At 53.7% G+C, this 14,608-nt stretch overlaps 1 protein-coding gene across 1 annotated transcript; it reads right to left on the reverse strand.

The window, feature by feature from the left end:
* Positions 1–385: 385 nt before the first annotated feature.
* On the reverse strand, positions 386–13,834 carry LOC306648449 (izumo sperm-egg fusion protein 1-like). Its single transcript, XM_079118637.1, has 17 exons — positions 13,442–13,834; positions 13,151–13,280; positions 12,121–12,612; positions 12,042–12,087; positions 8,712–8,861; positions 6,929–6,979; positions 4,925–5,227; positions 4,517–4,591; positions 3,894–3,980; positions 3,612–3,632; positions 3,239–3,319; positions 2,960–3,060; positions 2,560–2,713; positions 2,107–2,311; positions 1,311–1,469; positions 1,072–1,201; positions 386–572 (listed from the first exon to the last, which is right to left on the reverse strand). The coding sequence occupies exons 5-17, from the start codon at positions 8,809–8,811 to the stop codon at positions 429–431; spliced, it is 1,611 nt and encodes a 536-aa protein (XP_078974763.1). The 5' UTR covers positions 8,812–8,861; positions 12,042–12,087; positions 12,121–12,612; positions 13,151–13,280; positions 13,442–13,834; the 3' UTR covers positions 386–428.
* Positions 13,835–14,608: the final 774 nt, after the last annotated feature.

Here is a 14,608-nt window from a genome sequence, read left to right on the forward strand (position 1 = left end):
TCGCGGTGGTCCATGCCCCCGGCGGCCGGTTGCGCCAACGGGTTGAGTGTAACAAAGGCGTTGGTATTGCTTCTGTCACTTAGGCCGCTGCCAGGACTGCTGGCCAGCCCATAGCGCTCCAGTGCTTCAGCCACCAACTCCCGCGTCCTGGAGTGCACAGTGCCAGCACGCTTTTGTAGTTGGCACCCGACGCCAAGCCGGCGCCAAAGATCTTGAGAACCCCTGGGGGTGCCATAGCGGGAGATGCCAGTAGGGGCTCCGGGGCCACGTCCACTGCAGCTCTAGCACCTTGGTCTCCCAGGCCAGTGATGTGTGCTCCCGAAAGTAATGGGTCCTCCAGCGCCCCGGGATCCGGTGGTCCAGGTCACCATAGCCTGGAAGAGTTGTGAGATGTACTTGGCGCGGTTCCCGCCGGCTCCCCACACCGCCTAAACCGCACCCACTAGCCACAGTTCCACCTCCTGCAGGTCCAGGACATCTGCTCCTCTGCAGCTCCCGGTGTCACAAGAGGAAGACCTGGGAGCCTCCGTGAAGAGAGACACAGGAGACTCACCCACAAAAGCAAGGAGACACTGAGATGTGTCAGAGGAAGAGGGAAACAGACAAAGACCCTGTGCGAGAGTGGGAGAGGGACCGGGAGAGAGAAAGAAGCAGAGAAGGGCAGACAAGACAGAGACCCACGGACAGAGACCCAAGGACGACCGAAAATGGTGATGGGGGTGATGGGTAGAGGTCAGAGGAAAGAGTTTTCAAATGAACAAACAAAGGCGATTCCCACGGGAGCCATTTCCAAGAGGAGAGCAGGGAGGGGAGGGAGGAAGGTGAATCAAAGCCCCGCCCTGTGAGGCCCATCCCAGCGCCCTGAGCCCACCTCTCCCCTCACTGGGCCAATTAAGGCAGTATCCACCTCCTGCTCTCAAGCCCCAGTCGCCCTTGCCCATTCACAACTGGAACCCCAGCCAAGTCTCTCAGGGTCCCTCAGCAAGAAACAGAGCATGGGCTGGGCCCATAACAGGGACAGATGGAAGGCAGGAGGGGCAGGGGCATTGTCCCAGTTGGGTGACTACTCACATGACAGAGGCAGGGGTGGCCAGATGGCCAGTGCTTGGTGGCAGGAAGGAGCCACAGGCACACAGGAGAGCCAGCTTTCCAAAGAGGGCGGGTGCTTCTGCCCTCCTTCCTTTCACCAGGTAGCCTGGCCCTAGGGAAGGTGAATGCACATCCCAAATGGGCTGGGTTAGGGGAATGAGGCAGAGGGACACCTGGGAGATGGAGGGGCATCTGGGCAGAGGATGGGACCCTGGACTCACAGGCCCAGGAGGACGGACGGCTGCAGTGGGACCCCTGGTCCCTGGCTCTTACCCCTCAGCAGCTCTGGCAGCACCCAGAGGGCCTGGCTCTGATGTCCTGGGTCAGTGCCTGATCCCTTTGTTCTTGTAAAGCCTTTGCCTCTGTCCCAGCCCCCAGCACTGTGTGGGGGACAGGAAAAGGCAAGAGGAAACCCAGCAGGAGGAGCTGGGAGGGGTGTCCTGAGAAGACCAGGCCTGGGGGAGGAGATCTAGGTAGGCCTGGCCCTGTCCTGATTCTTGGTTCTGGCATTACATCGCAGTCTGCTCTCCCCTCATCCAGACCTCGCCCTCCTCCCTGAGGCAGGAGCCCATCTCCTGACCTCTCCTCCAGGGGAACCCAAGGTATGGATCAGTCCAGAGGAGTGAGTCAAATACTTAAACAACAAGACACATCTTTAATTATTTTTCTCTTCTGAAGCCATTGTCTTTGAGGGCTAAGAAGCTTCATTTTCAAGACTTTCATCTGAGGACTGTGGTTTCTCATTCGGTTTTCGCCAGTAAACTAGCCTGGGGGAGATTGAATGGGTTGAGGGGTGCAAATCATGGAGCCATGTTAGGTAGGAAGCACTAGAGAGCCATTCTCCAACCCCCTGACCTTATTCAACCATTAAAGCCTGGCCTCCTAGGTAAGCCCACCCACACTGTGATTCCCACCCGTTCACTGAAAACCTCAGTGGCTCTGCAAGCAGCTCCAGCATTGGGCAGTAGGAAGCCCCGCCTCTCCCTGCAAGTCCCGCCTTCCTCCCTTGTCACTCACCTGAGAATAAGTCCTAGTAATAGGAATATAGAAAAGGAGATTAGCAGCCAAAAGAGGACGTTCTGCAGCATAGTTTCAGTGTTGGAAGACTGGCTGGTCGTGATGAAGATGTCCTGGTGTCCTGAAGACTCATCGTCGGGGCCCTCATCCTCATCGGTTACAATGTGTGTTCCTGGTTTCTCCTCATGGACTTTTTCAGGCAGCACTGATGGAGAAGGGCCAATCAATGGTCAGGGCAGGGAGAGAAGGCCAGCCCATCGCAGCACCCAGGCTCTCCAACAGACTTCCCAGGGAACCCTGTCCCTGCCATCAGAGGCCACAACACAGGCAAGAAGCAAGTCCTCCATGCCTAAGACAGAACCCCACCTGAAGTTCAGTTTCCAGAGCTGAGACCGCTCCTTGTATCTGCTGCCTATACCCAGGGCCCCAATTCTCTACCACCCCAGTACTGACCTGTGACATGATATGAAATGATGGTGGCTGGGTCTGATCTGACTGTGTCCAGCTGGCAGCGATATTTGCCTTCATCCTCTGGACTCACCATCGGCTTGGTCAGGACAGGTTCCTTCCCCTTGTACAGCAAGGTCTCAGAATGGTTCTCCCAAACCTAGACCCAAGCTCAAGAGTATCACAGAGGCCTGGGGATTTCAGGAATTGGGGAAATACAGGGCTAAGATTGCCAGGTCTCAGCCCAGGGAGACAGGAATCCAGAGAATCACCAAACAGAGCTAGGGGTGCCTGAGAGTCAGAAGTGACCTCAGGTACTAGGCCACAAGGGTTGGGTGCAGACCAGGGGCTCATACCAGCTTGAGTGACTTGGAGTTTAGGGGTTACAGTAGTAGGAGGGTCCCACCCTGTAAAATTTGTAGTCCGTGAGGCCTTCAGAAATATGGTGCCAATTGAGCAGACAGTCCAAGATCATGTCTTCCGATTCATGGACCTCCACATGGCGCTCTGAGGACAGGGCATGACTGTGAGATGATGCTTCTGGGCTCACTACCCTGTCCAGGCAGTCTCAGCTTGGTCTCAGCCAGGGTCTTCCCTGACTGTCTGCATTCTCAGCTCTCTGGACTGTCCCTCCTCTGGTTCCAGCCCTCTCCCACCAACCCCTCCGGCCGGGTCCAACACTCACCCCCGCAGTCTCTGGACTTCCGACATGTGTGAATCTCTTTGTCACAGTGCTGGCACCATATCAGACTCTGCAACATGACGCCTAGAGGGGCAAGGTCAAGGCTGTATTCACCCACTAAGGTAGGTCTGAAAGAGAGGGCAAGGCAAAGGCTGAAGGGTTGGGGGTCTACGGGGCCAAATCCCTAGGAGGTCAGCCCTCCAAGGTCAGTAAAGAGTCCAAATGGAATACACTTGCTACCCGCAGAATCCAAGCCAGAGAAAGTGGCGGGAGACCCAGGAACCTCTCAGGTACATCCAAAAAGGGGGAGGGGGAGAGGTGGTTATCATTGGCCACAGATGAGGGTAGAAGAAAAGCTTCTGCTGTCTGCACTCACCACATTTGTTGGGACAATAAGCTGCCTCGGAAAGGAGAAAAGAGAGGAAAAAATAAGACTTTTAAATGAAGGAGGGTGGGAGAGGGGCAGGGGAGAGCCGAGGTGTGGGTTCTTGTGTTCCCAGGGGCAGGGCCTGAGGGAAGTCCCCCTGGGGGGTCATCAGGGGAAGGGGACTGAGGAAGCCAAAGGCCTGGATTAGGAGATGCAGGGGCTGGAGAGAGGGACTCAGGTGGTGGAAGGCTGATAGGGTAGGCCGGGCCCAGGGCTCCCAACTTCCCTCACCCTCCTTCTGGAAGTGAGTAGCTTGGTGGATAAAATTCTCCTTTTCCTTGTCCAACATCCAGTACAACTGCCTCACGAATTGCTCCCCTGGAAAAGAGCCAGGGTGCAGCCCAGTTTTGTTCTCTCTTTGTGGTTCAGAGCCTTAAGTGGACCTCAACTCAATGGAGCCTGGCATTATTGTTGTTATTATTTTTGAAATAGCATCTAGCTCTTGCTGAAGCTGGTCTGGACTCTTGATCCTCTTGCTTTAGCCCTCCTGAACACCAGGGGCTGAGGGGCATGGGCCACCTGGAGGGGCTGGCATTCCACTTCCTGCCTTCTCAGGAAAGGGCACAGAAATAAGTACTTCACACAGTGCCAGGCACTGGGCTAAGCCAGGCACAGGTGTCAAACCTTCCAATCTTCCAATAGTGGAGGGAGGAGGGTACTGTGATGCTGTCCAGTGCAGAGCTGAGGAAACTGCCCAGTTTCGTGCTCAAGGCCACGTGGGTTAGAAGTGGCAGAGCCAGAACTGGAACCTAGGCAGTCTGGCACAGTGTCCTGCATGACACCAGCAGAGAGGCATCACTGGCAGCAATGGCTGCCCTGAGGGATTCAGTACCCCCACCCTTCAGTGCATTTACCTTTTACATCACTGTCTGTGATTTGTTTCAGCTCCTTCACAAAGCTCCAGGATGCCTGTTTCATTGTGTTGTCATCTGTGGGCAGATTCAGAACACCATGTTCCAACATCACTGTTCCCTATAATTTCTACCCCTTGAGACTACAGTACAAAGGTAGACCAAATTATGGAACTCACTAATCTGTTTCCCTATGGGAAATGTATTCTTACAGAGAATTGCTAGATAGGGAGTGGAAAAACAGTGTGTGCTAGCTCTGGGAGGGTCTGGAACCTGCATCCCAGCCTTCTCCATTCTTGAGATCAGGAGAACCTGACCCAGCCACTTTCATCACTGATCTCAGAAGTCCTGGGCCCAAACCCTCTCCTGGGAAGCACCAGACACTAGTGAGCCTCTCTGCCCTGTCCTCACCTATGGCTCCCATATAGGAACCCTCATTAAACGGCCTTTCCTTGAACTCCTTCAAAGCTTTGTGCACCAAATCCATCACTTTTTTGTGAAGTTTAGCATCCAGGTGTCCAGGCAGGTAATCTGTCTCCAAGGACTTTATTGCTGCCATGACTGTTGGGTCACATGTGATACAACAGCCTGCAGGAAGTAGGCAGCAGGCCAGTGCAGACAAAGAGAGGGCAAAACATGGTCCCATTGAGACCAGAGCACTCAGTAGAAAAAATACCAGGAGGGTCCTCTCACCCAGTCCAAGAGCGGATGATGCTAAATGGAAAGAAATCAAGTCTGTTTTAGAGATACCCCCTGAACCCCACATCCTCACTCTCCTCCATGGGAAAGGAGGATGTTCAGGAAATCTCCAAACCAAGAAGATTTGTGTCCTTCATCAAATGATGCAGTAGTGTGAAATTAATCTTGCACCAGAGGACCCCAAATTGAAGGTGTCCATTGCATCTTCAGGGATCAGAAAACTTATAACCCTTCCCTACAATAAGGACCCAACACCTATAACCCATGCAACTCTCCAAGATCCCAATTCATGGGATCCATGGCTCTACCCTCCCCCAAATTTAAAGTGATCCTGAACGCCAAACCTCAAGTGCATCAACCCTCAGACACACCCAGGCCCCCAACCTCTGTAGCATCCCAAGCTGAAAACCCAATGCCCAGCTCAGATGAACTCTTCAATGCGCCACATCTCGCCACCATGTTCTCACAACTCCCTCAAAACCAAAGTACACTCCACATCCCTTAACCTGGGGACCCCACACCTTTAAGCAAGACTCCCAGCCATTCTCCTGTCCCATGGGCACCTTGTCCACCCTTGCCCAAGACTAAGACCTCTTCTTTTCGGGTGCACCTTCTCAGGAAACGGAGCCCCGATGCGCCCTAAGCGCGAGGCGCCCTAACTAGCCGCTCTCCGACCTTGCTCCTTGACTTGTCCCCCAAACCTAGGATTCGCTCAGGATCCCAGGTCAGACTCTGAGGAACCCGGTGCCGCGTCCTTCCGCCTTAATATTTCCCCACGACTGTAACTCGGGTGTTGTGAGGGACACTTTGGCTGCGTGAAGTCGAGAGCTTTTCGAAGGGGACATGCGTCACGGGAGTCCCATTGCTACAAGGAACTCCTGTCACGTCCCCTTTGGAGATCCCGATTCCGGAAAAGTACTTCCTGGGGTTTTCTTTGGCCCCGCCCAGAACCTCAACTCTGCTTCTGATTGGGCCACAACAAAGGGAGACCCGCCTACTTCTCCGTGACGTCACAGGGGCGGTGACCTTTACACACCTTTATTCCAGCATCCACTGGAGGGAGGTCCTCCATGGGCTCTGGCTTTCAGAGCCCAGGAGCCGGGTTCTGACCCTCAGCGTCCTCCCTTCCTTGGCCCTGGGGACCTGGATTCTGGCTAGGTGCCTCTGTCAGCCTCAAGGACGCGGGACGGGGCGGTTTCTATCCTAGGACTTCCACTCCCCGAAGGCTCTGGGGTCTTTTTCTCTACCGTGACAGACACCCCAAGCGTTATGGGAATTGAAGTTTAATAATGCTACGCTCCCATTTTAATTCCACATTTTCCTCCCAGGTTATGAGTGATGAACGCCCAGGTCTCAGTGGGATGGGAGTTCTGGGGGCCACTAATGGGTGCTAGAGAAAGGAAAAGAGCGCCCCAACACTTGAATCCTGAAAGCTCTCCTCTTTCTGTCCTGATTCAGGGCACCAGGAAAACTCACACAATTTCAACAGCCAAGGGCTGTCAGATCTGAGAGGGAGCATAACCTAAAACAAAATAAGTAATGACAATCTCCAAGCTCCCATCTTCCCTCCATTTAAAACAGAGAGAGAGAGAGAGAGAGAGAGAGAGAGAGAGAGAGAGAGAGAGAGAGAGAGAGAGAGAGAGAGAGAGAGAGCAAGCGAGGCAGCCAGGAAAGCTGCAAAGACAAGGGTTGGGAATGTGGAGTATTAATTCATACCTCCCATCTTCCTCCCTGTGGCAACAGCATTGGGAATGCTACCCTGAAACCCTAAGAAGACCAGAGACTGGGATTGGAGTGGGAATGATTCTATTTGGCTGTGTCTGAAGGAACCCTTTTCAAAACCCAAAAACAAGCAATGAGTCAAAAAGTCTTATACTCCCTGGTCAGACCCTGTGCTTCTGTTCACGTCTGACATGGGTTGGGGGTCTTGATATCTTCAGATTGTTTCATCCCAGACCTAACGAAAGCCAAATTTAGACTTCTGTGAGTTCAGGGACCCACAGAGGTTGACAAGGCACAAAATACCCTCTGGGTTTCTGCAGACTTGCTGGATTCCAGATACTAAACCAGATGCTCAGCATCCCAGCTAGGAAACAGGACACTTCCTTCATCCTAATTCCAGAGATAACAGATGCACATCCTGTGTTGGGAATTTTTGAGCTTACAAATTAGGAGTCACTGTGGCTTGCCAGAAGTTTTGGCTGCAAAACATGCAGCACTTCCCCAATAGGTATTCCTATCCCGGTTCCCATGTTTTAGACTCTTTGCTTGAAGGAGAAAAAAAAAAAAAAAAAAAAAAAATAACAGGACAAAACAATAACAGAAAAAAGAATATTTGACTTTCCTCAGGAAACAAGGGTTTGAACAGATATTGCTGTGCTCACAACTTCTCAGCATTTCCAGAGCCTGTGGGCAGAGGGAGACAGTGGTTCACACCTAGCTTCACCCAGGATTCAATTGGTTTCAATCCCCAGTACACACTCAAAAAAGACACTGGCTAACTAAGGCAGTTTCCCAAGTTATTCTTGCAGTGTTGCAGTGTTGAGCTATGGAGGTCCCTTCAACAGATTCACTGCCAGAACAACGTAGAATCCTGAAATCTTATTCCACAGTCCATCCAGGGATATTCAAGAACAACAGACCTGGCTCTCCATAGAACAACCCCCAACAGGAATTTTTCCTGGAACTCAAGGAAAGTTAATGAGTGCTTGCTATAGAAAAACCATGAGTTCCTTCTGTCTTCCCAACACCTAAGGAGAAGTAAAACCTCTTCTAGAAAAGAACATGTAGGGTTTCCTGTTCTCAGGAGCAGCCATTCAGAAGTACTATGGATACAACGACCAGGTGGGCTCTCTGGCTTCCATAGTCACCTTGAGCTTCACTAGGCATTGTCAGTCATCAAAAAAGATGTTTTGCTTGTTGTGGGTGTTCAGGAAGCCCCTGTGCTTTTATTCCTCTGGTCAACTAGAATCTCTCTGGCCGTGGGCACCACCTGCACTGGGACCACCCCAGGCTTATGCAGAAGCTGCCAGTCTCTGGAGACACATATGGCTCTAACCTGATCAGACCAGTTCCCAAAGTCTCCTTGGCTTCCAAGGCCCAGTCCATGTCTGCACTGGAGACAAGCCTGCATTAATGCCCCCCGCCCCCCCCCCCCCAACTCAGGCAGGAAGGCAGCCTCAGGCTTGAAGCCCTTCAGGAACTCTGAGTCTGGCATTGTGAGGCTGGGTAGGTAGATGGTGTGTCCACCAGCCAGGTAGGCAGCCCAGAGGCCAAAGGTCCCAGCGGTCCTGAGAGTGTGTGGCTGCACTGAGTGAGCAGGGCCCAGGCCTTCCCTGGTGCCACCTCACCCTGGGAGTGTGGAAGTTTTCCCAGCACCACTTCATGCCATGGCTGGTGACGGCAAAGATGGAGCCTTCATGTCGTGCCTGGGACCAGTCCACGGCCTGCTGGAGTTAGGTGCGGTCACCCACCCCACCCTTCCAGCACTGGGCAGCACCTGCAGATGTCTTTCTGGCAGACAACGACAACCACAAGTGTGTGAGGCTGATTTCCACTGAGGCTTTGGCAGAGGAGACCTGGAAAGTGCTTGTTCTCATCCTGAAGGTGTCAAGAGGGGGAATTCTCTGCAGATCTGTTTCTGCGGATGCTAGAAGAAAAACCAACAGCCAGGAAACCAGGTGTAGAGTAGCTTCTCCCATAACATCCAGCTCCAGAAATTAGTGCTTCCAAGATCAATCCTCCACTCCACTAAAATGGACTCTCCCCTTCTGTCATCCTCAAAGAGTAACGCTCTCCAAGGAAACCTTGCTAAATTTCCACAATGCCAGCCCCACTTGTTCATTATTCCACTCTCAAGATGGAACCTTACAGATATTTCCCCTTTCACTAATATTCTCTTTAAATATCCCAATGGAAAATGATCTTTTAAAAGAAACTCAGAAGGACAGTTAATGAGTGCTTGCTCTACATCAACCAAATGTCCCTTCAGGGTTCTGAACACCCAGGGCAGAAGTAAAACCTCTTCGAAAAAAGACCAAGAGAGTGGACTCTAGAAGAGATAGTTCTCTGTTCTGTGCAGCAGAAGACTTAAATATAGGTAACAACCTTTAAACAAAGAGTTTTCCACTACCTACACTCATGAGTGTGCATTTACTAGGTGACCCCTTTCTACCATGCCTTCTCTTGATCATCCCATCCCTTGACAAGGACACATACTCCAACAATGGACTCCTCTACTGCCCCCACTCTCCTGTCGGAGGACTCCACAGTCAGGTCCACAGCATCCATAAAGGTTCTCATTATGGCCCTCCCTAGAGATTTACACAGTGGCTCCTCTAGTAATCCTGCTTTCAAACACATGCATCAAGGAGACCTGCCTCAGAGAGCTTCCCATTTCATCCACTCCTTGAAGAGATGCATTCCAAAGACCCCTTCTTGAAAATGCCCTCTTGCCTCCATTGTGTAAAAATGGAAGCAGTCTGCACCCTTTCTAAAACAAACTTAAGACTGTGTGCATGTATGAATACACACCCACTAATCCCATCAATATGTACAACTATAATATAACAAAGTAAAATAAAAAATACATTTAAAAATAAACCTAACACTCATGTGCTCCTATTGTCACCCAAAAGCATAAAATGCACTGAAGTGTCAGCACCACCTGCCTGCATCCACAATGGTCAAATCGATCCAATGAAAACCACCGCCTTAACAAATGGATGCATCCACTCCCCCACCAAGGGAATACAGGTTTCTCCAGATGAAGACCCCAGGCACCAGTCAAGGATGTCCCTGAACTAGTGGATGCACGTTCCCCAGTGCTCTCCCTCAAGAAATGGATGTTTGCACCGGGTCTCCTCCCTGCAGTGGACTCTCCTTTGAAAAGGCATAGTCTCAACTTTCAGCCAAAGGAGCCATGCCCCATTTTTCTCTCCAGCGCACTGTGGTGTGACTCAGTGGTAAAACACTTGTCTAGCATGTGTGAAGCACTGGGTTTCATTATCATCACCATATATAAACAAATGAATAAAAATATAGGTCTATCAACATCTTAAAAATATAATAATAATATAATAATAATAATAATAATAAAGAAATGGATGCTTGCACCAGGTCTTTACCCTGCAGTGTACGCTCCTTGAAAAGACACAACTCTCTCTTAACCCTATTTGTCCTTCCAGTGTGATTTTGTCGGCCACTTCCCTCCACCTCCTGGCACTCGCCATGCTATCTCCTCCTCTGGAACCTTGCTGCGCTTTTGCCTATCAGAGGACTTGAGGCGACCTCAAGCAGAGGAATTCTGACAGCTGTAGGTTTATTACTCTCCAATGACAGGTGGGACATAGGGCTGTGTGGGTTGGGGAGGCGACCTCACCTGGGCATCCTGATAGCCCTGGAGCAGTAGGAAGTAGGGGCGATTGCTGGGGGCCTGGATGAGGCACTGAGTCAACTGATCGAAATCCCCGGGGTCTGCAGGTACTATTTGAGTATCAGCTGCCCCTGGGGCCATGCTAAGTGCCTGCTGCCTGCGTTCCTGCTGCCGCCTCCTCCGACCCTGCAGGCTCAGCTCCGACACGCTGCGCCGCAAGGACAAATTCTCCGAGCGCTCTTTGCCCCCGGATCCAGCGGGGGCCCCTGATCCGGACCCTGGACTAGGACTGGCCAGCGCAGCCCCACCAGAGGCTGCCCGGGAACGATTCTTCTGTGGCCGCCACGAGGGGGCGCCCGTGCCTGCGGAGAGAGTGAGAATGCTTGAGAGCAGAAGGACCAGGGAGGCAGACAACTGAGCTCATCCAACACTCCCTGAGTGCCCTGTCCCTCAGAGCACAGGGCTGCACGCCTGCCTGCCAGGCTTCCTGTGGCACGTGCTATTTCACCCTTGAGGTCGCCCCCTGCTTCAGACCCCATGTAACAAAACCTTCCTTGGCCTCTACAAACACCTCTTCCTCTAGCCCCTTCCTTTCCCCTGTGCCCGCACTTGGCAGCCATCCTGGCCTAAGGCCACTAATCCAAGCCTCGCCCCCAGAAGCACAGCTTCCTCTCCTTCCTGGGCTCCACACGCATAGGTCCCGACCCTCAAGAACCGCCTCAGCCTACTTCCCAGAGCTGCCTCCTGCCACACAGACACACACGCAGGGGCCACCACACCTCACCAGCACCAAGGCCTCAGGCTCTGGCCTCCTCAGTTCCTCAGTCCCCGCCCTGGCATTGCAGGCCCCGCCCACTGGCTCTGCACAGCCTTCCAGAACATTGTCCTGGCCTGTTCCTCCGTCTCCTAGTTCTCTCCAACTCTGATTTCCACCCAAAACACTGGTCAAATCCCTCGCAACGCTCGAGGCTCCTTCGGGTCCCACAGGCCCGCGGCGCTACCAGACCCCACCACCACCCCGCTGAGGAGCTACCACTGCTTTGGCCCACCTACACTCAGCCTCCTGCAAGGCAGCCTCAAATGCCTCCTAAGGGCCTTGACCTGATGCAGAGACGCTCTGGGACTCCTCCAACCACCCCGATCAACCAGGCCACGCCCCACGTGAATCCAAGCACCCCTCTGCAGCACCTGGTCAACCACAGGCCCCACCCAGTACTGAGGCGGGGTTCCAGCCCCGCCTTCTCCCAGACTGGGTCCCTGCACAGCTCCACCCACCCGATCCTCCACCAGTCACCTCCCACGCTCCCCCCCTTGGCCCCGCCCACGCCTCAGAGCCCGCCCCACCGCAGTCACGCCCACGGCCGAGTCAGTCCAGTGCCACTGTCTGCGCCTCCTTGGCTGCGCGGTACCAAGGCCTCCACTTGTCTTGCCCCAGAGTTACGGGCGCAGGCTCACCGTCGTTGTCTGCGGCCCGGAAGGCCTCCTGCTCCAGGCGGCGCGCCTCCTCGCGGCCGCGGAGTTCGAAGCGCCGCGCCCAGCCGGGCCGTGCCCGCCACAACTCCTGCACCAGCAGTGGGCGCACCGTATTGCCCAGCCAGTGTAAGTGCTCCGCCCGCCACTCGCAGCTGCTCACGCCGGCTGTGGCCTGTCCGCGTTGTACATCTGGAAAGGGTCCACGCCGCTGCTCTAGTCTGGTCTGCTACCTCACTTCAGTCACTAACTCCCACGTCTTGGAGCGCGAGGTGGCCTGCAAGCTCTTGCATTTGGCACCAACGCCGGGTCCAACTAAAGTCCTGAGGACCCCGGGTGCGCGGTGGTGCCAGTCGCCAATGGAGGTTGCCTGTTTCAGCAACATCTCGCTGGTCCAGCGGTGCGCGTCCCCAGGAATTTTCGGATCTGTAGCTCCACGGGATGGGTGGTCCCTGTACCAGAGCCCCAAAAGAGCTGCGACAACCGCCTTTACTGAGTCCACTAGCGGAAGTTCCACGCGGAGAGAGTTTGGGTCAGCGGTTTGCTGCTGGGGCTCCTTTTGTCGGAAGATGAAGACTGGGAGTCACCGGTGAATAGAGACACAGGAGAGTCACCCAGAAATGCAAGCAGACACGGAGATGGGGGCCGAGGAGGAGGCAAGCACACAAATACCCAGAGAGAGAGAGACGACAGGAGAGAGAAGTGAGCAGAGTACACAAAAAACAAGGACCCAGAGACAATCGAGAATGGTGGTGGGTAGAGGTCAGAGGAAAGAGAGTTCAAATAAATAAATAAAGGCGAGTCCCGCGGAAGCCATTTCCATGATGTGAGCAGGGAGGGGAGGAAGGAAGGTGAATCAAAGCCCCGCCCTGTGAGGCCCATCCCAGCGCCCTGAGCCCACCTCTCCCCTCACTGGGCCAATTAAGGCAGTATCCACCTCCTGTTCTCAAGCCCCAGTCGCCCTTGCCCATTCACAACTGGAACCCCAGCCAAGTCTCTCAGGGTCCTTCAGCAAAGCATGGGCTAGGCCCATAACAGGGACAGATGGAAGGCAGGAGGGGCAGGGGCATTGTCCCAGTTGGGTGGCTACTCACATGACAGAGGCAGGGGTGGCCAGATGGCCAGTGCTTGGTGGCAGGAAGGAGCCATAGGCACACAGGAGAGCCAGCTTTCCAAAGAGGGCGGGTGCTTCTGCCCTCCTTCCTTTCACCAGGTAGCCTGGCCCTAGGGAAGGTGAATGCACATGCCAAATGGGCTGGGTTAGGGGAATGAGGCAGAGGGACACCTGGGAGATGGAGGGGCATCTGGGCAGAGGATGGGACCCTGGACTCACAGGCCCAGGAGGATGGACGGCTGCAGTGGGACTCCTGGTCCCTGGCTCTTACCCCTCAGCAGCTCTGGCAGCACCCAGAGGGCCTGACTCTGATGTCCTGGGTCAGTGCCTGATCCCTTTGTTCTTGTAAAGCCTTTGCCTCTGTCCCAGCCCCCAGCACTGTGTGGGGGAGAGGAAAAGGCAAGAGGAAACCCAGCAGGAGGAGCTGGGAGGGGTGTCCTGAGAAGACCAGGCCTGGGGGAGGAGATCTAGGTAGGCCTGGCCCTGTCCTGATTCTTGGTTCTGGCATTACATCGCAGTCTGCTCTCCCCTCATCCAGACCTCGCCCTCCTCCCTGAGGCAGGAGCCCATCTCCTGACCTCTTCTCCAGGGGAACCCAAGGTATGGATCAATCCAGAGGAGTGAGTCAAATACTTAGACAACAAGACACATCTTTAATTATTTTTTCACTTTGAGGTCATTGTCTTGGATGTCTTAGAAGATGTAGTTTGAAAACTGGGCTGTTTCGATGTACGCCGAATGCTGAGCTGTTTAGAAGATGTCTTTCTAGAGCTGAGCTGTGAGGATTGTGATTTCTCTTTCGATTTTCGCCAGTAAATTAGCCTGGGGGAGATTGAATGCGTTGAGGGGTGCAAATCATTGAGTCATATTAGGTGGGAAGCAGTAGAGAGTCACCCCCCTACCCTCAGCCCCTCAGAGCTGACTTTATTCAACTATCAAAACCTGGCCCTCCAGGTAAGCCCACCCACGCTGTAATCCCCACTAGCTCTCTGGAAACCTCAGTGGCTCTGCAAGCTGCTCCAGCATTGGGCAACAGGAATCCCCACCTCTCCCTGCAAGTCCCGCCTTCCTCCCTGGTGAATCACCTGAGAAGAAGGGCTGCTACCAGAAGTATAAAGAAGCAGATCAGCAGCCCAAAGAGCCGGCCTTGCAGCATACTCTGGGCCTGGGAAGGCTGGAGGGACGTGATGGGCTCCAGGTGTGCTGACGCTGCACTCTCTGAGGTGGGGCTTTCTGAGTGCACATCAAATGGGGTCTCTTCATGCTCCCTTTCAAGGTGTTCTGCATGTTTTGCTTCATGGATGTTAGGAGGCAGCACTGATATAGGAGGGCCAATCAGCAGTCACAACATGGGGTAAAGGAGTGCCCTCCCTAGTACCCAGGCCTCTAACAGAAACTTCCCAGAGAGCCCTATCCCTGCCACCAGTGACCACAACAC

The sequence above is a fragment of the Sciurus vulgaris genome (genome assembly GCF_902686455.1).
Source record: "Sciurus vulgaris genome assembly, chromosome: 17".
NCBI lineage: Eukaryota > Metazoa > Chordata > Mammalia > Rodentia > Sciuridae > Sciurus > Sciurus vulgaris.

What these genes read in the sequence shown, in the direction of transcription:
- LOC306648449 (XM_079118637.1), bottom strand. Translation starts at nt 8,811, where the DNA reads ATGAGAACAAGCACTTTCCAGGTCTCCTCTGCCAAAGCCTCAGTGGAA. An exon ending in TTCCTATATGGGAGCCATAG is followed by an intron (nt 4,592 to 4,924) that starts GTGAGGACAGGG and finishes ATCTGCCCACAG; the next exon opens with ATGACAACACAATGAAACAG. An exon ending in CACAGACAGTGATGTAAAAG is followed by an intron (nt 3,981 to 4,516) that starts GTAAATGCACTG and finishes GCTCTTTTCCAG; the next exon opens with GGGAGCAATTCGTGAGGCAG.